At 41.5% G+C, this 25,371-nt stretch overlaps 1 protein-coding gene across 1 annotated transcript in view; it reads right to left on the reverse strand.

Moving 5' to 3' along the window:
- The window catches only part of phf1 (PHD finger protein 1), an 84,109-nt gene extending 59,365 nt beyond the window's left edge, over positions 1 to 24,744 (reverse strand). The window contains 9 exon segments of the mRNA XM_034174273.1: positions 3,228 to 3,351; positions 3,720 to 3,788; positions 7,613 to 7,708; positions 9,455 to 9,603; positions 10,117 to 10,211; positions 16,415 to 16,501; positions 23,648 to 23,729; positions 23,860 to 23,938; positions 24,474 to 24,744. Coding sequence (XP_034030164.1) covers positions 3,228 to 3,351; positions 3,720 to 3,788; positions 7,613 to 7,708; positions 9,455 to 9,603; positions 10,117 to 10,211; positions 16,415 to 16,501; positions 23,648 to 23,729; positions 23,860 to 23,937 — 780 coding nt within the window. The 5' untranslated portion in view covers position 23,938; positions 24,474 to 24,744.
- Between the last annotated feature and the right edge of the window lie 627 nt (positions 24,745 to 25,371).

Raw genomic sequence — 25,371 nt, forward strand, 5'->3', positions numbered from 1 at the left:
CGTCTCCCTTCCGGACCCGAACTAGGTGGTATGCGTTCCTAAGATCCAGCTTTGTGAAGATTTTGGCTCCATGCAGGGGGGTGAACACCGAATCCAAAAAAGGCAACGGGTATCGGTTGCGAACCGTGATCTCGTTCAGCCCCCGGTAATCAATGCATGGACGAAGACCGCCATCTTTTTTGCCCACAAAAAAGAAACCTGCTCCCATCGGAGAGGTGGAGTTACGGATCAGCCCGGCAGCTAAGGAGTCCCGGATGTAGGTCTACATCGATTCGCGCTCAGGTCGGGAGAGGTTGCACAGCCTGCTGGACGGGAACTCCACGCCTGGCAACAAATCGATGGCACAATCGTACGGACGGTGCGGGGGAAGGGTGAGTGCCCGATCCTTGCTAAAAACGTCAGCAAGATCGTGGTACTCAACCGGCACCGCCGACAGATTGGGGGGAACTTTGACCTGCTCCTTAGCCTGGGAACCGGGAGGAACCGAGGATCCCAAACACACCCGATGGCAGGTCTCGCTCCACTGTACCATCACCCCGGACAGCCAATCAATCCGGGGATTGTGTTTTAGCATCCAGGGGAACCCCAGAATCACACGGGAGTTAGAGGGAGTCACAAAAAACTCAATCTCCTCCCTATGAGTTACTGGTAGTGTACTGTGTGTGATTAAAGGGAGTAGGGTGCCATCTAGTGCTCGCACCTGCAATGGTGAAGGAAGCGCCACCAGAGGGAGCCCTACCTCCCTGGCCCATCTGCTGTCTAGCAGATTCCCTTCTGACCCTGTGTCTACCAATGCTGGGGCCTGAAGGGTTAAATCCCCGCTAAGGATTGTAACTGGGAGCCGTGTGAAAATGTGTGTGTGTCCCACGTGAATTTCTTGGCCCACCCTAAGCCCAGTTTCTAGGGGCGGGCGTTGGTGTTTAACCGTTCGGGGCAATTACTCAATTGGTGCTCAATTGAGCTGCAAACAAAACACGCCCCGCGGGGAAGCCTCCTCTGTCTATTCGGTGGTCTGAATGTGGCCCTGCTCGTGTCCATAGCTTCGTCAGCAGGGGGAGCTGTCGCCCCACGGGACGTAGAGGCCAGGGAGCGTGGGAAGGGCGGACCTTTTTCGGACCCGGAAGGAAGAGGGACGGCGCGCGCCCGGCCACGCCCTTCGTCTCGTTCCCGATGGCGTTCTTCCAACCGATTGTCTAACCGTATAACAAGATCGATAAGCCCATCTAATTCCCGCGGTTCATCCTTGGCCACCAGGTGCTCCTTCAGGACCGATGACAGTCCGTTTACGAAGGCGGCGCGGAGAGAGCCTCCACCCTGCGGTTCAGGAGGATGTTTTGCTCGGTCATTTGATCCAACCGAGCCGTAAAGGCAGTGAGAATGTGCTGCAGCTCACCAATCACGCCTCCTGCAGACGCCTGCGCTCCCTGCTCTCCCATTGGTCGTTCAACAGCCGGGTGACGCCCCTCGGAGTCCATGACGCTGGCCGAGATATCCTGTTGGGAAAGTGTAGTGACACGGACCCACAACAGGGGGCGTAAATGAACGGACAATAGAAGGAGTTAAATTTGAACACTTTACTGTTGTGAATGCCACAACCAAACACAGCAGATTACAGAATGAATACAAGTCAATCAATAAAGGTGTCGTGTGGGCAGGCTCGACGATAGGAGATGCCCGTCTGGAAACGAACCGGAACCACACGATTTCCACCGCCACCGAACCCGAGGGATACTGGAGCCGCCAAGTCCCGAAGTCCCCAGGTGGCCACCGTCTCAGCGTGTCGGATCTGGTACTGCTGGCGGAAAACAAAGACAGTCAAGTGTGTGTGTGTGTGTGTGTACACCCTGTAACAATAAGGGTGGGAATTCCACCTCCACCTCTCATCCACACGTGCAGCTCCTGTCACAAAGTACTTATCTGGCGGGGTGTGAAGCGAAGCTGTCGCCGGTCACGCCAATCTCCAGACAATGCACTCCACAGGAAAAAACAGCTGCAAAAATGAGTTCGGACTAAACACAGTTAGTTCTCGGCTGAGAATATTACCTCTCACTGAAGTCGATATCTCGGCGATGTGGTGGAGGTGTCTTCCTGCTTTTATTCCAGGTGAGATGCAGATGATCGGTGACAGCTGTCATGGTTGATGAGTGACAGCTGTCACCTCGGCTGTTCCTGTAGGCGGCAGCGCCCTCTCGTGCCTGAAGCCCGCACTTCAGGCAGGGCGCCCTCTGGTGGTGGGCCAGCAGTACCTCCTCTTCTGGCGGCCCACACAACACTCCCAGTGTTTATTGTATTTCTGTGGTCCAATCTGTGTCGTATTGGTTTGTTCAAGGTTTTCATGACGGGTTTATTTTTTTAACTCGGGTTGTCGGTTTACTTTTTCATCTTTGTACACTTATTTTCTCCCACATGCCCCCTCTGTTGTGTTCATCACTCCACACCTGTTAGTAATCAGTTCTATTGGTATTTAAGTCACACCTTTATTTTTTGCCAGTCGATTACTTTGACTTCTTGTGTCTTGATGTGCATTCTGTCAGCTCTTCTTGTGCCCTCCATTCCGTTCTCATTCACCAGTGTTCATCAGTTTGTAAGTTCCCCCTCACTGTCACTTTTTGACAGTTGTCTTTCAGGTTTTGTTTTTGTTTGTTTTTTTTCAATTTGTCTGCCTGAGCTAAAGTAAGATTCACCTCACTGTGACCTTTTGAACAGCTGTCTTTTTTTGGGGGGGGGGGGGGTTCCCCACATGTTTTGCCAGTGCCACATTTTGGATTCTGCCACTTGAAGTATTTCTGACATCTCTATTTTTCACCATAACTTGGATTCATTAAAAACCTGGTTTTGCACCTTAACCCTTTGCTGTCGGCTACCTGCATCGTGGGGTCCAACCTCGTCTTCTTGTGGTTTCCTACCCTGACACTGAGTGCCATTCTACCCTACATTTCTATCATGTTAACCCCTTTAAAGGCATCATTTTTCACATTTTCAGAAACCAGCAAAGGCTTTTTACATTAGTAATCTTTGCAAACTACTTTAAAGATGTTCAATATGTGATCTTAGGTCAAAGTGCTAAGATTAAGAGAGAAATGAATGTACCTCTGCCGTAACCTTGTCATTTAAAATTTAAATTTACATTAATGTGTACTTAATTATCTTCAGGCCTATGATGCAAAAATGGCTGGCACTATTGCAGTTCATTTCATCATGGTGCTTAAACAGGGAAATATCAATACCGCGCCTAGAAGCAATGACTCCCAATTCTCATTGGTGAAGGACAGGATTTCATGGTCAAAATCAAAGTATTTCCTCTTGCAGCACAGGGAGAGGTGGTAGAGCACGAGGTGGGCCAAATCCACCCTGCATTTAAAAATTCAGAAAGAAAAATACAATCAAATCTGCTATAATACAGTAACAAGTAGGGGAAAAATTAAACTGAAGACCACATAGTTTGAATGTTTCTCATTTTAAGCAGTAATATCTGTCAGTGCTGTGTGAAGCAGCAATAAAACAATTAAGTAGTCCACCAAACGACAATGTAATAAAGAAAAGGCAAATCTTTCGAAAATGTATGTGAGGAATTAAAACTGGGTAATAACTGTATTATTAAATAATTCATGCAAGCAATTTAGGTCTTCCTTGACAAGTAAATTATTGGTGTGTCTTGTACTTTTTATTCTTTTTTTTGGGGGGGGGGGGGGGGGTGTAATTGCATGAGTTCACATCACCAGGTCATGGGCAGTCTTTGGATGGTCTCTGGTCCCTTCGTACACACTGAACACTGGAACTGATAAAACCTGAAATGCAAAGAGAAATATTATCATTATCAAACAATTACATCTTTACTAGAAAAAAAAACAAAACAACAGTATTTCTTAAAATGTACATATTCTCCTTCTTGGTGACTTGTTGTTATTTGTTAAATGTCAGCTTGTAGTTTGTCCTTTTTATATCTCACAAGTCTTTCATTCTTTTGGTTTCACATTGTACATTCTGCCATTACTTTTTCATATATAGTTATGAGCATCTGCAGTTCTTTATTGCCTCTTGTTTTATAGTTTAATACATGATAATAACCTGAATGTAAATAAGTGGAGAGATGCATCTGGTCCACTGCAATAACATTCTGTTCTGAGTGACCCTGAAACTGAGCTCATACTATAAAATCAGTGTGCGTGTCTGTCTTACTATAGGCATGTGTTGGTTGAAGGTCACTGGCAAAGATAAATCGCAGACATCGCATGTTTACTATTCCAACTGTGAACTCTTACTCCATCACTTGCTCAGCAGATGTTGTACCAATCCTGCCTCGCTCTGCCTGACTGTCAATCTCAATCGAATCCCTCCTATTTCTCCCCATTTCAGACGGCTTCAGCATTAACACGATGTCAGGATGAGTGTAATACCCTGTCGGCTAACACAGATGGTTAATGACAATAATAAGCTAATGGATGGATTCATTTTATTACATGCATGAGATGCAGCCTATCACTGTCCTGCAATCAGCAGCTGGCCTATCCACCACCGGAGTTTACAGAGGTGATACATCTGCCCCTCCACTCTCTCTCTCTTGCTCTCTCTCTGCTGCTGTCCTTGTACCATGAGTCAGTCCATTAAGAGCATGTCTCTGACAAGTGGAATCGCAATGTAGTTTCATCTGATTAATTTAATCATGACAGCTGCAATCAGAGCAAACATAAGACAGTTAACACAAGCTGCTCTGTTTAAATGCACTTAAAGCAACAGTGTTTGGAAGTAATAACATGGTAGGACAGCCCTATATAACCACAACACAGAAGGCAAGGTTACTGCAATAAGCATTAGTTAATTTTTAATAAGACACTTATCGGTCCTTATAACATGCTTATTAATGTTATGTAGTAATAAGACTACATAAATGTTAATAACAAGTCCCTTCGGCTTGTCCCTTGTTTTCACTCGGAGTCACCACAGCAAATCTGAGGTGGATCTGCATGTTGATTTGGCACATGCTTTACACCTGAAACCCTTCCTGATGCAATTTCACATTACATGGAGAATGGGCATGTGTGGCCTCAAAATGGGAACCTTCTGCATTGGAAACAATGCGCACTTAACCGCTTGGCCACCACCGCTGCCTAAGACTATGTAAATGTTAAGACCATAATAAATAAGTTTGCGGTTTCATAACCTGAGATCCATAACAACCTATCAGAAACATGTAAACAGTTGCTTAAGAACATTAGTAAAACTTCTAAGGGTCTTATAAATGTTTATAATCGTCTAACAATATTAAAGGATTTCTAACCAACCACAGGGTCTGTACAGCGAAATATCAGACCGATGTGTTGTCAGTACTGACCGAGCGTTAGTGAAAAACGTGTGTGTGTGTGTGTATATATATATATATATATATATATATATATATATATATATATATATATATATATATACACACACACACACACACACACACACACACACTGGTCCCTCGCTATAACGCGGTTCACCTTTCGCAGCCTCGCTGTTTTGCGGATTTTTTTTAGTCCAATTTTGCATGCTTTTTTTTTTTTACAGTGCATTGTGTTCCGTGGCCTCATCAAGCAGCCGGTCGCGACACCGCGAAGGGAGAGCACGTGCATTGTGTTCTGCGTGTCTGTTTATAAGAATCTTCTCGCCCAGAAGAAAAAAAAGAGCGCCAACAACTACCCATAACTGTGTTCTACACTCAGAAAAAGACACCTGCAGCAAGGTGTGAGTCAGTGGAAAAAGACGTGACAGCGCAGCGGCGCCAGGACGCAGAAGCGCGATCAGAGGAACTATGAAATACTGGTCAGTCACTATTAATAATTTCTTATGTGTCCAACCTCGTACGTTGATCGTTAAAATTAAATTCATTAGTTCTAAAAGCCATCAGAATTATTTATAGCAAAACGTTCTATTTTTATTTCTCAAACAAATGTTTGGGCCTGAAAACAGGTTGGTCTTAGTTTTCTACTCAGGTTTGAACTTTGAGAGTGTTTACACACGAGAGAAAAGTGAGAAAATGTTCATGCCTGATTGAGAAAAGTGTATAAAGTGTGTAGTGAGGGCTTTTACAGCTTTAAAACATCTATAATAATTGTAAAAAAATAACGCTGGCCACTTCGCGGATTTCGCCTATCGCGGGCTATTTTTAGAACATAACTCCCGCGATAAACGAGGGACCACTGTACACGGGGGTAGGCTGAAAAGTTCTAAGACTCCCTATGATGCAGTTAATGCATTAACTGTATCATAGGTATATATATATATATATATATATATATATACACACACACACACACACACACACATACATTAATTATTTAATATATAAAGCTAACCACGTGTGCTTGCTATGCACAGCCACAGTTGACACCAAACTTGCTATGGTGACTGGGGGCACCAAGGAGGAGGTCAATGGGGCCCTTAGGTTGTAAGCGCATGCGTACGAACACACACACAGACACACAGACACACACACACACGTGGTCAGTCTTATATATTAGATCACAACCCACTCACTAGATTTCTCTTATTTTCTTATGTTCACGTGGTACTCAGGTCACGTAGCATGCATCACATTTTACTTACTACGCATTAGCGGCTGGCTAGGGTGCACTTTAATTAGAATCCGAACGGGCCACCACACGCTACGTGCAATTTAAGCCACACGTTTTTTTCAATTAAAATGTACCTGCTGTGTGCGGCATGCCAGAGCATTGCCATGATATAATACGCTGTCACCTTTTATCATCATTCACTTGAGTCTCATGGATCTCACAAATTGCGCTATGAAAATTAATGACAACAAACACAATGCAATGCAACTTACTACACCTTAACTAAAGTGACATGAAATATGCAATGACATGGCTAAAATTCTTCTCTATTACCCGTGGGTAGAATGTGTAACTCAGCTAGTTAATAATATTAGTATCTATTTATATAGGGCTTTCCCAGGAGTCAAACCACTAAACAAAATACACTCTAATAATAAAAACAATAAATACCAAAAAAAAGTACACTACAACAGTGCACAAAAATTAAAGAGCTCTGGAAAATATGGCAGCCATTTAACTTTCAATAAGTGCAGCTTGCAAAAAAATAAATAAATAAAAATAAAGCATAAACCCCTTATCTGAAGCTTAACTAAAGTCCACCGGAAATTTATGAGATTGAGATGTGAAATAAATGTTCTGGTATTGCTATGTTCTCTGTCAAAAATAGAATTTTTTGAAAGCATATTTGTTGTGCAATCAGCTAGATTTGACATGCAAAATTACAGATCAAATGGAATTATTGGTAATCCAATTTATACAGCTCTCTACCACCTCACTAAAAAAAATATGAAAAATAACCCAGTGCAACTTTTCTTTCCTATGGTTATCCTACAATGTCATTACTCTTTATGTGTATTTCCATTGATATGCTCAAGAATCATGAATCTGCAATTACTTAACTTGTTGCTTCAGAGTGACATTTAAATTGTGATCACATGACACTATACAATGTGTCAAAACTATTCATGTGTCTCAGTTTTATCAGTCAGACTAAGTCACATGACCAAATGATTATCCTGAGTACATTTAGTATTTGACAGTAATAGTCTGTAACGTACCTGTCTCCATACAGTAAAGGTTTAGTAAGACACTGTGTGCAGGCCTCATGAAACCACTGACCACAGCTTCCACACTGTAACATCTTCAAGTTCCACCTGCAGTCCAAACACAAAACAGACAGAGTAAAGGCCCTAGTAGTGTTCACATTTCAAAAGGTGAGATGGATATGTCCAGGAAGAAAGTCCCACTGCGTTCTGTGTCCTCAAAATACAGCAATGGGAGGGTTTGTTTTCATTTAAATTTGGTGCCAGATGGATGGCTACCACATAAATTAATAACTACAAATTTAGAAATGTAACACACACACTTATCAGTTAGACTTGTAAGTTACACATCATGGACCCAAACTTCAATCTTGGGCTTTCAGTGATTCCATGAACTGGTCTTTTTTTAACTGGTCTTTTTCTTGGGCAGAAACATTGCACAACAGATTATACCTTTATGTATTTGGGGGATTTCTGAAATAGACCTCAATTCAAAATTTTACATGCAGTGTCAAAAACATACATATACACAACTGGTGGAATCTATAGTGTACAAATCAAGCATTTATAAGCATGTACACAGACACATACTGTATGTACGGAAAGAACATTATATCCCACATAGAATGAACATAGTGGTAGGACAAAAAATACTTTGGTATGCATTTTTTTATTGGCACTCTGCTTGACATTATCAGAACTTAACGGTACATCCAGAAAGTATTCACAGCGCTTCACTTTTTCCACATTTGGTTATGTTACAGCCTTATTCCAAAATGGAGAAAATTAAAAAATTTTTTCCCTCAAAATTCTACTCACAACATCCCACAATGACAACATGAAAGAAACTTTTTTGAAATTTTTGGAAATTTATTAAAAATTTAAAAAACTAAGAAATAACAAGTACATACGTATTCATGCCCTTTGCTCAATACTTTGTTGATGCACCTTTGGCAGCCTTCTTGAATATGATGCCACAAGCTTCGTGCACCTATCTTTGGGCAGTTTTGCCCATTCCTCTTTGCAGCACCTCTCAAGATCCATCGGGTTGGATGGGGAGCGTCGCTGCACACTCATTTTCAGATTTCTCTATAGATGTTCAATCAGATTCAGGTCTGGGGTCTGGCTGAGCCACTCAAGGACATTCACAGAGTTGTCCTGAAGCCACTCCTTTGATATCTTGGCTTTGTGCTTAGGGTCATTGTCCTGCTGAAAGATGAACCTTCACCCCAGTCTGAGGTTAAGAGCACTCTGGAGCAGGTTTTTAGCCAGGAGGTCTCTGAAGATTGCTGCATTCATCTTTCCCTGAATCCTGACTAGATCCCAGGTGGACTCCAATTAAGTTGTAGAAACATCTCAAGGATGATCAGTGGAAACAGGATGGACCTGAGCTCAAATTTTAGCTTCATGGCAAAGGCTGTGAATACTTACGTACATGTGATGTCTTCCTTCTTTTCAATTTTTAATAAATTTGCAAAAATCTAAAAAAAAACCAACTTTTTTCACATTGTCATTATTGGGTAGTGTGTACAATTTTGAAGATAAAAACTGAATTTCATTCATTTTGGAATAAGGCTGTAAAATAAACAAAAAGGTACAGCGCTGTGAAAACTTTCTGGAGGCCCTACATGCTGCAAGCATCAGTCAATATTAATATGAGCAAGTCAAGGCCACCTTGAAAACTTCTAGATAAAACAGCTTTGCCACCTGTTTGGTACATGGTGTGCAATTTTCAAATAATCCATGACAGTGACAGCCGTGACTTCAAGCTGTGAGAAAATATACAGGATGTGGCAGTTGTAAGAGCAAACTGGGTGTATGAACCACACTTAAATTGTCCTCTACACTGTCACTTACTCTCCAGGTCCAGCACAGTAGCAATAACACTGCTGCTGATTGGTCAGATGCTGCGGGTCCCAGTCTAAAGAGGACAGCTGGTACGGTAACCGAAGCTTCATTAACTGCATGAGCCGGGCGAAGCGTCCTCTTTTGAGGGCCCCACCTCTCTGAAAAAACAGTTTTGTACAGAGATGACTGGTTAGTGACACCTGCAATCACCCTTACACCAGAACAGAGAAGGAGACGAATCAGGTTCAGCTGGGGAGTGGGTGACAGACAGCAATTCATCTCATTTTAGGTTAGCTGAGAGATAGTGTCAAAGACAGCGGACGTCTGGACAATGAGATACGGACAGAGACCGATTGACAATTAATCATGTGCTTTCACCTCTAATATCCACAGAAGTAAAGAACATGTGATTGATTGACTTTAAATGTTCTTCTCAACTCCAGTGTAGTTTTTCACTACACAACTATTGATTGGACACGATTTCCTTGACACACTGCAGAACATCAAATATTGACATCAATACTGAGAGAATGAGAGTGTTTGTCGAATAAACACATTCCACAATAAATGCATGAGCAGAAAAACCGGATCCATTTGCCTGGATTTCTCCCAACATGACACATGGAATATTTTTACCCCAAACAATGAGACAAAGAGATTAGCAGCCTGACCTTGGTTGCTACTGCAAAGACACACTGCCGACATATCCACGAATTGCTGTCAGCTTCCGGTTCGATGGTTGGCGTGTGGCATTCTAGATGATAACCTGTAATGGGAGGAGGAGACAGACCGTTTAACTCGTGTTTACGAACCAGACAGCCAGAGTGACAATAATAATGGCAGAGCTGCTCTGTGTTCAGTTCTCTGCGGTTTCCTTTCAGCAGCATGCAGAACATTTCACTGTACTATTTGCATTTAAGAGCAGAGAGTATGTTTGTCTGCTTTTCCCTCAAAACCAACTGTCAGCAACCTCGTTTGTCTGACAGAGCAGTGAAGACATGCTGCTATAAACTACTGCCATTTCTCGCTCACATATCCTGGTGCAAAGTGTTTTTAAAATTTTGACTCAAATATTGTGTCAACATTGTACAACAAGGCAAGACAAGTCTGGGAGCATGCACTGGTGCCGTGTGTTGACTCATCCACCACATCATGTAGTTGCTCTAAACCCAGGGAGACAACTGATCCATCCCAACCTCTTAAAAGTAACCATCTATCTGCTGCAGACAGGTGCAATGTGGCCATACCCTGGACCTTCACCTGCCACTGGGGTCCTCAATACTTAGGCAGCTATGTGACGGCTCTTGTCCAGAGAAAAGCGCCACATGGCCACAGCTGACGTTCTTTCACAATTAAGGGCGCACTCATATTAGTTTCCCTAAGTCAGACACAAAGCCATGTTTAACAATACCAAAGACATCCAGTCATTGCAAAAGTTTAGTGGTTAGTGTCCAAGTCTCACAACTATACAGTAAGGCAGCAAGCACCAGGACACTTAAGATTTGGTATCAGCATCACCAAACACCTCTGTCCAGTGATGTCACGACTCTTTCATTCACGACTCTCATTCATCACTTTGTCTCAAAGTCCAAAGTTCCAGAGACATGAATGTCACTGCTGAATGTCTCTCCAACTTCAGCACTTTCATTGTGTGCAGATACACTTCTGATGGCTGAGTCAGGAAGCCATTTAGGCCTGAATCTTACTTTCTCTGTATCTATTTGGGATGCAGAAGAAATGTATGTCATTTGGACACATTCTGATGATGTGCAGTCATGTACACATTTAAATCAAATAAATTAAAATATCTTTTTTCAGTGTGTCTCCATAAGTTGGCCCACAATTCTACGTGACTGTGGAAATTCTCCTTTAAGCAAAATGTAAACCTAAAACATCTTGTTTTAGTTCTCTCTGACACATATGACAGAAATCCACACATAGGAAGAATGCTTCGGGAAGGGTGAGAGGTGTGACAAGTAGCAGCTCTTTTCCATTTAAAGGAATAGGCACAGAAATATTTTTTCAAGGCCAGAAAACCATCTCATTGTCTATGGAACAGGATTACCAGTGCTGCTCCTGGAGATCACCTTTCCCGTTTGTTTTCCAACTCTCTCTGCTAAAGCCACTGCAGATTAACTATGTCAGGTCTGCTCAGCCAATCAAGAAACACCAGACTTGATTAATCAGCTGTGGCTGCAGCAAGTACACATGGAAAAAATGCAGGACATGTGATGTCGAGGAGCAGTGACCCCCTACTGTGGAAAAGTCCCAAACTGAGTCTAAGTTGCTGAATTTAGTCATTGTGAGCAATTCCAACACTTGGGTGGGAAAACTGCAGACTGCAGAGTAAAACATTTTAATACTTCACATTTGGGCTGCATGATAGAGGAAAAATTTGATATTGATAAATTTTTTGTAGAAGTGACAACTGAAAAAACAAATCTAACCAAAATTAGAGATAAGGTGCACAAAATCAAAGTGTTCAAAACTGAAAATACTATGATCTTCAGTTATTTCTTGTCTGCAGACTTTGTATGCTCTTCATGCTATATCTCTCGGGTATAACACATGGTGCATGTACAAATCTACTTGCTATCAGAGAGAAAATTAGCAGTCACTGAATTAAACGTGGGCATGTTGCTGGCATACCATAAAAATCAACCAAACAGAGTGTCATCTCTGATTCCCTTTAAGAAACAAGTGCACAAAGTGCTATTGAGAGAGTGAACATGGACTGAGGTTTTCTTGCAACAACATAAATTAGTACACAAAGCAAGTGTGCCTGCAGCAGGCATCCATTCATCCACTTTCTATACCCACTTACTCCAATTAAGGGTCACAGGGAGGCTGGAGCATATCCCAGCAGTCATAGAGAGTGAGTGTGGTACATCGTGTACAGGACACCAGTCTGTCACAGGGCCACATATAGACTGACAAGCACATTCATACTCGCACGCACACCTACAGTCAATTTAAAGTTTATGCAGCACGCATAAGAAACTGAATTTAGCTGAATTTCACATCTTTGTTTCAAGAAAGTCCTTCTCTGTTCCACTCTACCATAAAGCTGTATAACTGGCAATGGAATATACAAAAGTGTCACTTTTATAGGAAGCTTATAACTCATTCAGCATTGTTTGGGTCTCTTGGTGGCTTCCTCCACTGGCCTCCTTCTTGTAAGGTCACTCAGTTTTTGAGAACTGCGACTCTTGACAGATTTAACATGTAACACCATACTTTTTCTATTTCTTAATGATGGATGTTACTGAAGTTCAAGACATATTCAGTGGATTGGAAATGTTCATGTTTTCATCCCCTGACTAGTCTAAAGCAATCTGTCTGTAAAATTAATGATTTATATTCAAAATAATAATTATATTTAGTTTGTCCAGTTATTTATGGCCACGGAAAAAGGACAGACTATATGACAAAAGTGGTCTCAGATCAAATACTGCTTTGGTACAAGTGCTTGCTACATTCTGATAACATTTCAAGGGGTTGTACCAAGTTCCACGAAATTCATCCTAAATATGTGAGAGTTGATGTAAGAATGCAGGCACCAACTCATGAAGCTGACGGAGTCTAGATTTGCTAATCAAGGGCCATAACTCTGGTAAAATGGGCCCAACTTGACCAATATGATAATATGAGAATTACCAACCTACAACAAGGACTTCTACCAAGTTTCACGAAATTCCTCCTAAAGATGCGAGAGGAGATGATTTCAGAATGCTTGTACTCTTTTGGGGAAAGACGAATGGATGGACAGACAGACAGACAAAAATTGGCATGACATAATCCTCCTTAGGACCTTCAGCCAGCTGCGGATAAAAATGGCTGGAATTCCTAAATGGTTAATGTAATATTTTTGTTAAACCCCTTGAATTAAAGCAACAACTCTCCACTCAAAGCGCATCTTGACTGTTTCATGTCAACTCCTTTGTGGTGATGTACATGGGACAAAAAAGTGTAATTATCCAAATACTCACAGACCTGATGATAAATCTTTGAGAAAAACACACACACACACACATTATATATGTGTGTGTGACTAAAAAGATTAATCCAGGTTTTGAGTATATTTCTTATTGTTACATGGGAAACAAGGTACCAGCAGATTCTCACAAATCCAACAAGACCAAGCATTCATGATATGCACACTCTTAAGGCTATGAAATTGGGCTATTAGTTTAAAAAAAAAAAAGTAGAAAAGGGGGTATTCACAATAATAGTAGCATCTGCTGTTGATGCTACAAACCCAAAACTAATATGTTCAAACTGCTTTTTTAGCAATCCTTTGAATCACTAAACTAGTATTTAGTTGTATAACCACAGTTTTTCATGATTTCTTCACATCTGCGAGGCATTAATTTTGTTGGTTTGGAACCAAGATTTTGCTTGTTTACTAGTGTGCTTGGGGTCATTGTCTTGTTGAAACACCCATTTCAAGGGCATGTCCTCTTCAGCATAAGTCAACATGACCTCTTCAAGTATTTTGACATATCCAAACTGATCCATGATACCTGGTATATGCGATATATAGGCCCAACACCATAGTAGGAGAAACATGCCTATATTATGATGCTTGCACCACCATGCTTCACTGTCTTCACTGTGAACTGTGGCTTGAATTCAGAGTTTGGGGGTCGTCTCACAAACTGTCTGCGGCCCTTGGACCCAAAAAAGAACAATTTTACTCTCATCAGTCCACAGAATATTCCTCCATTTCTCTTTAGGCCAGTTGATGTGTTCTTTGGCAAATTGTAACCTCTTCTGCATGTCTTTTATTTAACAGAGGGACTTTGCGGGGGATTCTTGCAAATAAATTAGCTTCGCACAGGCGTCTTCTAACTGTCACAGCAGTTACAGGTAACTCCAGACTGTCTTTGATCATCCTGGGGCTGATCAATGGGTAAGCCTTTGCCATTCTGGTTATTCTTCTATCCATTTTGATGGTGGTTTTCCGTTTTCTTCCACGCGTCTCTGGTTTTTTGTTCATTTTACAGCATTGGAGATCATTGTAGATGAACAGCCTATAATTTTTTGCACCTGTGTATAAGTTTTCCCCTTTCCAATCAACTTTTTAATCAAACTACGCTGTTCTTCTGAACAATGTCTTGAACGTCCCATTTTCCTCAGGCTTTCAAAGAGAAAAGCATGCTCAACAGGTGCTGGCTTCATCCTTACATAGGGGACACCTGATTCACACCTGTTTGTTCCACAAAATTGACAAACTCACTGACTGAATGCCACACTATTATTGTGAACACCCCCTTTTCTACTTTTTTTTACTAATAGCCCAATTTCATAGCCTTAAGATACACCCAACAAAAATATAAATGCAACACTTTTGGTTTTGCTCCCATTTTGTATGAGATGAACTCAAAGATCTAAAACTTTTTCCACATACACAATATCACCATTTCCCTCAAATATTGTTCACAAACCAGTTGAAATCTGTGATAGTGAGCACTTCTCCTTTGCTGAGATAATCCATCCCACCTCACAGGTGTGCCATATCAAGATGCTGATTAGACACCCTGATTAGTGCACAGGTGTGCCTTAGACTGTCCACAATAAAAGGCCACTCTGAAAGGTGCAGTTTTGTTTTATTGGGGGGGATACCAGTCAGTATATGGTGTGACCACCATTTGCCTCATGCAGTGCAACAGATCTCCTTCGCATCATCCGTGAAGAGAACACCTCTCCAACGTGCCAAACGTCAGCGAATGTGAGCATTTGCCCACTCAAGTCGGTTACGGCGACGAACTGGAGTCAGGTCGAGACCCCGATGAGGATGAGGAGCATGCAGATGAGCTTCCCTGAGACGATTTCTGACAGTTTGTGCAGAAATTCTTTGGTTATGCAAACCGATTGTTTCAGCAGCTGTCCAAGTGGATGGTCTCAGACGATCTTGGAGGTGAACATGCTGGATGTGGAGGTCCTGGGCTGGTGTGGTTACACGTGGTCTGCGGTTATGAGGCTGGTTGGATGTACTGCCAAATTCTCTGAAACGCCTTTGGAGATGGCTTATGGTAGAGAAATGAACATTCAATACACGAGCAAGAGCTCTGGTTGACATTCCTGCTGTCAGCATGCCAATTGCACGCTCCCTCAAATCTTGCGACATCTGTGGCATTGTGCTGTGTGATAAAACTGCACCTTTCAGAGTGGCCTTTTATTGTGGACAATCTAAGGCACACCTGTGCACTAATCATGGTGTCTAATCAGCATCTTGGTATGGCACACCTGTGAGGTGGGATGGATTATCTCAGCAAAGGAGAAGTGCTCACTATCACAGATTTAGACTGGTTTGTGAACAATATTTGAGGGAAATGGTGATATTGTGTATGTGGAAAAAGATTTAGATCTTTGAGTTCATCTCATACAAAATGGGAGCAAAACCAAAAGTGTTGCGTTTATATTTTTGTTAAGTATAGAATAAGAAATATACTCAAAACCTGGATTAATGTTTAGTCACATAGCACTACTATTATTCTGAACACTACTGTATACACTCCTTTGTGATGCCATAAAACCAGGTCTTCTAATAACAGAAAAAAAGACAGCAGGACAATAACAAGGTAAGAAAAACTTTCCTTAATCAATTTCAGATGTGCCTCAAAATTTGATAACTTCTCTCAAACCAGGGCCACTTTTGCATAAATGTTCAGCATGATTTGTTCCCTACCTATTGAGTAACTGTTCACAGGGACAGAGAGACAACTGGGCCACAAAACCCAGTCCTCTATCAGATGGTACAGATAATAAAGTTCCACGTCTCATTCATTTTCACTCCAGTCAGGATGCCAGTGTAACGGTTCATAAACTATCAATTTTGTCATGTGGTTTCTTGGTTGTTCCTTTTTTGGTGGAAAGAGCAATGTGGTTATTTACTGTTTTGTGTCAAAAATCAAGGTCAGTGCAAGCGAAGGGCTTGACAGCACAAGATGAGGTGCGTTTCCTTACCATGGCGACACTTAAGACAATTTATGAGGGGTTCTTTAAGAGGCGGAGATTCACAAATACAGCAAACTTCTTCCACTCCAGCAGCGACTGAGACAAACAGAGAAAGATGAAAAGAGACGGGGAGGAGAGCAGAATGAAAGCAAATGAGAGAAAGGGAGGGGGAGAGAGAGAAAGGGGTCAACACCATTAATTTATGTATATTGATTCACATTCTTGCCACCTCATTGATTTCAGTATCTCCCACACCCTTTCAGATGTCACTTCATTTGATGGGCAGACGCTCAGCCCTGTCCTAACAGGCGTCCAAACTTCCACTTCACCTGATATTTGGCAGAGTTGGGGAGGGCTGTTTCCCACAGGAGTCTGAAACAGCCTAATACATTCTGAAACACTACAGGTGAAACGATTAACCAATTAGTAGAGCAACAGATTAATCAACTGCTTGGTGAGCAATTCTGGATTTTCATTCATTTATCAAGGCAAAAAATTTCAAATTATGTCAGATCAAACTCTGTCATACAGAACTATAATATATTTCATTTATACTTGATCGGTTTAGTTGATCAGACTCCTCTGTAGGACATCCTGTAAATTTGAGGGACCCCAGTAAGATGCTGGACAGATCCTCTGTCATCTTACCACTGAATTCTAGCATTTGTCAGGGATGCATTCTGGCTCAATTTCAGTATAAAGCTTGAATGGATTGGGTGCTGGGTAGGATCGTTTAGTCTAACAACATGCGTGCCTTTGTTGGTGAGGAAAGGTTCACCAACTTTGACATTGCAGATGATGCTATGATCTTTATGGAATCAGTAGATGCCCTTATTGTTGCAGTCAAAAAGCTGAGGAGTTGAAGTGTTTGCATAGGTGGATGGATTCAGACATCAGAAGTCTACCTATATGTGGTCAACATGTCAAAGTTGTTGAGAAATTCAGTTATCCCAGCACAGACATTTGTGCCTCTGTGTAGTCAGTCTATGAGGCCTAGGAAGAGCTTATAGAATCATGAACTAACTACACAGAAGGGTTTGGCAATGTCAATGTCTTTGCAGTTGAAGGAGGGTCCAAGTTGGTCTTGGTGCTTCTAATCTTCATATACTAGTTGAGAGACTTGGGGCCATTTATTTATCTATAGTATACAGTCTATGCTGCAAAACACAAGTCCATGCGGGGTATGTCCAACTAATTTTAGCTATTTAGAGCTATTTATAACAAACAGGTTGTATTTATCCTCTTAATTTGTAATGGAAATAATCACAAAATAATCAGATTGTCCTCTATTATCCTTATTTAAGAGGTGGAGTGCATCAGAAATATGGTGCACTGCTATTTAGGAAGCAGACTCGAGTGAGACGTTTTCTGGGGACTAAATTAATCTGTGCCAACCTGTCACAGAGCACCATTGGAGAACAGCCACCAAATCTCCCTGAGGTGAAGCAGTGCAGCATGAAGGTTAAGTTTTGTGTGTGTGTTTACCTGACAATTTCCTTTTATTTTATTGAATCATTGTTTTCACTTCAGTTTCATTGTGTATACAAGCAGAGTGTACGTATGAACCTATGTAAGATACATCAACTTCAGACCAGATTTTTGAAAGCCCCCCATCACTTGACCTGACCACACCTGAGGTTTTGACCAATGCATCCATAAGTGCACTGGGAGTAAGTAGACTTATGGGCCTTTCAGATTGAAGGCATCAGACGCTGCAGTTAACGCTTCACATTTTTTGTTACTATTGAGACCACAAAAAGCTCAACTTTAAATAACTTTTTTTTCCGACTGCTTTTTCTGTTTTGTTTTTTTCATGCTTTTCTAAAGACTGTTTAGAGTTTCTTTATATATATATATATTTTTTTTTATTTGTCCCAATCAGGAACATTTTCTGTGCAGGCAACCTAAATTCAGACGCACTTCAAAAACTTCCAGTGATGAACTGAACACCATGAAGTCCAGTCCAAAGAAAACATCTCTGCTCTTCAAAATGGGAGAAAGTGTCTTCAACAACACCAACAGAGGTCAAAGCTGCAGAAGAGACCTTCATCTGGTTAAATGTCCTGAGAATGGAGCAAACCAACACCTGCTTCTAAATAAAAGACTCTTTAAACAGCAACTATTTTATTATTTTTTAAAAAGCTGTTTCATTTTATATTTTAACAATAAATGAATGGATCATTAAAAATCTCCACGAAATCAAAGATCAGTGAAAAAGACATTTGCACAGGTAGAAGCCCTGCCCCCATTGTGCACAATTTTAAAACATTCACAATCACAAGTCAAATTCATATTTTAGAAATTACTCTGTCCTGATAACAACATTAAAAGCAGTCACATATTCTGATGTAATTACAAGTTGAAATGACTCAATTAAAAAATGAATTCATCATGAGGTTTATGTCACTTTAAGAAATCCTGCTTTACAAACACACTGCAGTCATTGTTAAATCATCTCCTGTTGCATTTATAATAAACATTTGTATTTATTTACAGTGTCTGTTTTTTTCTGGTTGAAATGAGATATGAATAATCTACCAGACTTTAAAATGTACACATTTCAATGCTATTTTATGTTATGTTTATGCTATTTTAAACAAGAAATCATCTAATCTGAAACAGGTAAATTATGGTTTTAATTTACAGATGAAGAAAGGTTTCTAAAGAATCTTTTATTTTCTTTTTACAGTAATCAGAAATTAAGTTTTGAGGTAAAAAAAATTGCAAGCATTTTCTTCAGAAAACTGCTGTGTATAAATGAGCAGTTCTGTGACACGTTTTGCCACTGATCTGTATATAACAGTGTTTTATACAGATCAGTGGTTTCTGCCACTGTAGTCTTCCGTGTTTTGGCCTGATGCCTCATTTCTATGGGACAATGCAAAGCTATGTCACAGCGCACAGCAGAGAAAGTTGGATTGGTAGAACTTTGACCGCGGCAGCTTGACGGCAAGCAGCAATGTGCGCTCCCGGTGAAGTGCTGCTTTAGTTCAGTTTATGATGCGACACGAAGCATCTCATAAAAAATAATGCTTTTTAGACCGATTCGCGATGCTTCTAATGCCGTTGATGCTTCCGGTGTGAAAGCCCTTTTAATGTGGATTTTAACGACACAGGCGCTAGGCACAAAAATTAGAACTGCATTGGATGGAAACTCTGAAGATTTAGAATATTGCCTTGCAGAGGATGAATGATAGCAGTAAAAACACTTCAGACTTTTTAATACATATTGAAGGAATCAATAAATATATTTTCATCCTAATTCAATATCTTGTCCTTTTTTACTGCTCCTCTGGAAGTTTTGCTCAGCATGCATTTAGACAGAGCTGATGTGTTACTGACATTACTGTGAAACAAACAGAGCAGCAAACGTGCTAATTCTTTTAATCCCAATGCAAAATTCAAGAACTTTTTGGTTTTGGCAGATGGTACGTCACAGTGCACAGCAGCGAAAATTGGATTGGGTTGAACTTTGACCATGGCAGCTTGACGCAAGCGCTGCTTTAGCTCGGTTAGATGGAGTTACATACGAGGGGATGTCAAAATGTTTTGAGCCTCACACATTTTCCCAATCGGATATTACAATGCATCACACCTGATCTACATCAAGCTACTTATTTCATGTAGGATCATATTGCTCACTTCAATTGCTGTCATAATGCTGTGTGGAAGAGACATACCCTCCAGTGTCAGTCGTGGCATTCTGCTTCACCGGGACAACGCACCAGTCCACACCAGCTGGGTTGCCATGGACACTGTGCGTGAGTGTGGCTATGAACTTCTTCCTCACCCACCCTATTCTCCAGACTTAGCCCCTAGTGACTTCCACCTCTTTCCCAGGATGAAAAAAACACCTTCGGGGCCAGAGATTTGAGGATGATGATGATGAGCTGACTGCTACAGTGGAGGGCTGGTTAGGGGACCAAGATGTTGAGTTCTACCGATCGGGCATCAATGACTGGCAAACTAGATGGAACAAGTGTATGGAGTTGGAAGGGGACTATGTTGAAAAATAAAACATTATAAATCCAAATATCTTGCCCTTTCTGTTTGAGGCTAAAAACTTTTTGATATCTCCTCGTATATGCATTCCGAATGCCCTTCTATGTCTCTTTGTACAGTTGAGGTCAGACATTTACATACACTCATGGGCATGACCATCATGGTAATTTTGGGCTTCTCATTATGTCTTTGAACTGTTCTTTTGCCAGGGTGGAGTGATTGTGCAGCATACACAGTAAAATCACCAGTGTAAAACTAACACTGGTGATTTTACTGTGTACTGTCCATCATTAGTAAGTCCCTTCAGCTGCTCCCTTGTTTTCACTTGGGGTTGTGACTTAGCACAAGTTTTATGCTGGATGCCCTTCCTGATGGAATTCCACATTACATGAAGAAATGTGGCAGGGGTGGGAACCGGGATCCTTCCGCACTGAAACCAAGCACACTAACCACTTAGCCACCACTCCTGGCCAGCATACTGTTCATCATTAATGACTTTATAAACAAGACTTTGTTGCACAAGGTTGAATTTATTTTGTATCTTCTCTAATCCACACAGAGTCAAAATTATACATACAGGCTCAAATATATATCCATACATTCATTTAATATTTTATTAGGTGGTGCTGAAAGTTCTACAATGTATTTTAATGTGACAAGGCCAAGACCCATTAACTCCTTCTACAACTGGTAGTTTCTCTTTTCCTATATAAAAAGGATGTGTTGGACAGCACTCAATGGACTGACCAATACTCAGAACAACGGGAAAGTCCAAGGAACTCAGTTAAGATCTAAGAAGGAGAATTGTAGATTTACTCAAGTTGGGAAGGTCTTTTAGAGCCATTTCTAAATAATTGCAGATTCCAAGAACCGTACGCAAGTTCAAGTTAGTCGGATGTGTCACCACTTTTCCAAGTTCTGTAGAAGACCCAAGCTGTCACTCTCAAATGAGAGGAAATTGGTTAGGATGTTCGGAAGCAACCCAGGAACCACCAAGGTTCAGGTCTGCCATGAACTAGAAACTGCAGGAACACCTATGTCACTGTCCAAAATGAAGAGAGTTTTACATTGCCGTGGACTGAGAGGGTGCCAACCAAGACTGACACATTCAAATTTGCAGCTGCCCACATGGACAAGCCAAATGTCTTCTGGAGAAAAGTTTTATGGTCAGACGAGACAAAGATTGAGCTATTCAACAATGACAAAAGGCATGTTTGGGGGAGTAAAGGTCAGGCTTTCAAACATAAGAACACTAACTGTCAAGCATGGTGATGGTAGCATCATGCTCTGGGACTGCTTTGCTGCCAGCAGTGCTGGTTCATTGCAAAACTTGAATGGAATAATAAAGGAGGAAGACTACTTCCAAATTCTTCAATGTCACCTCAAATCAACAGCTAGAAGGTTGAAACATGGCCACAGTTGGGTGTTCCAACAGGACAATGATCCCAAAGACACATCAAACCTGGTTGTGGGTTGGACAAAGCAGGCCAACATTAAGCTTCTGAAATGGCCTTCCCAAAGCCCCAACCTCAACCCTACTGAAAATTTGTGGAGTATGCTTAAAAGCCGGGCCCATGCCAGGAAACCAACCAATTTAAATGAACTCTGTCAATTCTCCCAAGAAGAGTGATCAACATCAAGCCATAATTATGCCAGAAGCTTGTTGATGACTATCAAAAGCATCTGGTTGAGGTGCAGCTTGCTAAGGGACATTTAACTAAATATTAGTGGTGGTGTATGTATATATTTGAGCCTGTTATGTACTGTATAATTTTGACCCTGTGTGGACTGATGATCAAAATACTCAAACTGGTGTATCCAGTTCTTGCTTTTTCAAGTCATGAATGAAGTATGCTGTACAATCATTCCACCCTGACAAAAAAAAAAAAACACCTCAAAGACATCATTAAAAGCCCAAAATCACTGTGACATTCATTCCCGTGATGAGTGTATGTTAAAATCCGACTACAACTGTAATTTCGGAAACTTCTAGTCTTGGATCGATGGATAGACAAAATAAACTACATGAAGGTGTCATCTCAGCTTGATGCAACATAAGAGTTTTATTTATTTATTTGTGTAAATTTTAGCTAACATTTTAGATGTCATTAAAAAGTAAACAATGAACAATGACTTTAGCTTCAGCTCTATACAGACCATCTAATACAGTGTTTCACAACCTTTTAAGTTCTATGCCTGAAAACCATGCCAAGCCCCTGTGTTGGAGATAAAAGAAGATTTGTATATCTGTACATCAGCAAAAGTATCATAATATTTAAAGAGCAAAATGGACTTTTTTAATTCATTCATAACTTAGAAAATAATTTATAGCTTGATCTATTTGAAAGGTTTTTTTTTTCCAACTGCCCTCCATTGCACTGAAGAAAAAAAAAAAAAAATCCAGTTTCACAACAGGCATTCTTCATGACACGATTCCAGTTCTCCATGGAGAAATATGCTCACAACAACTGGTGTTCCCAAACAACCTCCCAACCAAGTACTAATCACAACCTAATCTGCTTCACTTCTGAGAGCAGGTGTGCACAGAAGAGAAAGTCTGCATTTGGCTCACAACTTATTAGTGCCAAAAATTTGAACCCTTTGTTCTTGAAATTATTTGAGTGGCATGGTGGTGCAAGCAGCAAGCATGTTTTCCTCCCAAAGGAAAAGTCCCTGGGTTAATACCACCTGTGTCTCATGCTGCATACATCTGGAGTTGCATCAGGAAGAGCATCCAGTGCAAAATTTGAGTAAAATCAACACATGGATCCAAAAAGATGAACCCTGGTAATCCCAAGCAAAATGGGAGCAGCTACATGTAAAAGAAGAGTGAGATATTTATGCATATTTTGTGAAAACTCTCATATGCCCTAGGGACAGCCCACATACTGCAACCAGGTACGTGCACCACATGTTGGGAAACCCAGCTTAAACATACCAGCTGCAGTCAAAAGTGTCCCCTTTAGAAGAGCAAGCTTCATCACTTTCTTTTTTCTGTATATTCTTTGATGATGAAACAAATGAGAGTGGCAGCACAAAATAAAACTTTTAAGGCCACATGGCAAGAACCTCCAGAAAGGGTTCTTTCTAAAGTTTCTTCAATGAAAGTTTTAGAAAGATATCTTTAGTGAGACTTCAGCTGACTATCTGTGCCTCCAAAGGAGAAAAACTAGATTAAACAGAAAGTTCCCAACAAGAAACTGCTGCTTGCTGAGTGGAGGAAGGAAAAAGTTTCCTTACATGAGTGAATGTCCTTCTTTAGGACCCAGAACTCTGAGTTGTCCTCAAATCTCACCAGACAACACTGCTTGACTCCATCTACCTGAGAGGAAGAAAGTGAGCAAGAGAGCCATCAGGTGAGCAGAGGAATCAAAAAAAGACAAACTAAACGGAGGTATTTTCAAATCTGGAGGAACACACTCTAAATCTCTCCAGCACCCACATGCACTTACTCTTTTCACATTGCCGAGGTACAGCAGTCCATCACTCCATCGAGCCAGCACATCATCTCCTTCACTTACTCCCCCCATCCTGAGGAGAGAGAGAGAGAGAGAGCATGTAAAAGAGAAATCCGATTTATTCGCTGAATACTTTGCTGCCATTTCTGACAGGGATTCAGAAAAGACAGGCTCAGTGCAAAGGGTTCAACATCCCCCCAACCCCCTTCAGACTGTGCTCCCCCAAAGAAGGATGAGAGTACACAATCACAGAGCAAGACAAATGATTTGTGCATGCATGAAAGACGCACAGGCATAAAACCACCGCATGATGTCTGCTGCTGCAATCCAGTTTGATTGAATGAGCAATGTTGAGCTACTTATAGCGTCAGCCTGCAGGCACTTTGGCTGCTGTCTTTCGTCTCTCAACATCTTCAAACTTGAAGACATGAAATGACTGTGCGGGCATTTTTCTTCTTTTTTTTTTTTTTTTAACACCCTCCTCTCTCCTGCACACATTTGTTCCAGTGCATGCGTTCAAGTCAAGACAGACGCAGGATGCACAGGCACACACACACACTACACACAGCCTTTGTGAATAATAAAAAATACATTTAAAAAAAACACACCTCTCAAGTGGAACTCCTTTCTGTCGGGGTCACAGTGATTCCTGGCCAGGATGGACATGAAATGCTCTCATCCGCCGCTGTGGATCTCCACTGTCCAATTACCGCCCGCTCCGATGCGCTGCAAAAAAAAAAGTGGATGATGAGTATGTATGTCTGTGCCAAAAAAAAAGCGCCCGTGTCAGTCAAACCGTCATGAGGTGGAGGAAAGAGGAGCAGGAGGAGTGGAGGGGAGCAGCCGCCTGTCCGTCCGTCCTCGCTGTTCCGTGCTTTGGTCCCTTCCCTCCTCTCCGCTGGCGCTATGAAAGGCGGGTTTGCGCGTGTGGAGAGCGGAGGAGCAGCGGCGGAATCAAGCCGCCAGAGACGCCATCATCCCTGCCTCTCTCGCTCTCCGCCGACTTGCTGTGACGCAGACATAAAACACCGAGATAGAATGGGAGGGAGATGGAGATAGAGAGGGGGAACTGCGGGGGGGAGAGCGACGACACCTACCCCTTTGACCCTAAATCGTTCTGACAAGGTGGGACTGTGGCGTCTGGGCGCGCGGGGAGGAGGAGGCGACGGCTGCATGCAGGAATTATAAAATTAATTCATTAAAAAAAATTAAATGGAGCACCCGGCGCGGCGACAGGGGCCAATTAAGCGGCCAATTAGTGCCGTTTAAGCGCCAGAGTAATTGGCCGAGCAGAAGTTTTAGGAAGCTCGCGGAGAAAAGTTTAAAAACTGAGGAGGAGCTGCAGCCTTCAGCTCTGTGCCGTGTTTTTCAATTATTTTACCCTTTTATAAATATCAAATCATATTTAGGCTTTAAATTATTTGAGATACCGCGTTATTTTTTTTCTACATTCTTGTTGTTTTATCGGCTAATTTGCAAGTGGAAAAAAAACAGGTGTGACGGAAA

This window comes from Thalassophryne amazonica, chromosome 7, assembly GCF_902500255.1.
Source record: "Thalassophryne amazonica chromosome 7, fThaAma1.1, whole genome shotgun sequence".
Lineage (NCBI taxonomy): Eukaryota > Metazoa > Chordata > Actinopteri > Batrachoidiformes > Batrachoididae > Thalassophryne > Thalassophryne amazonica.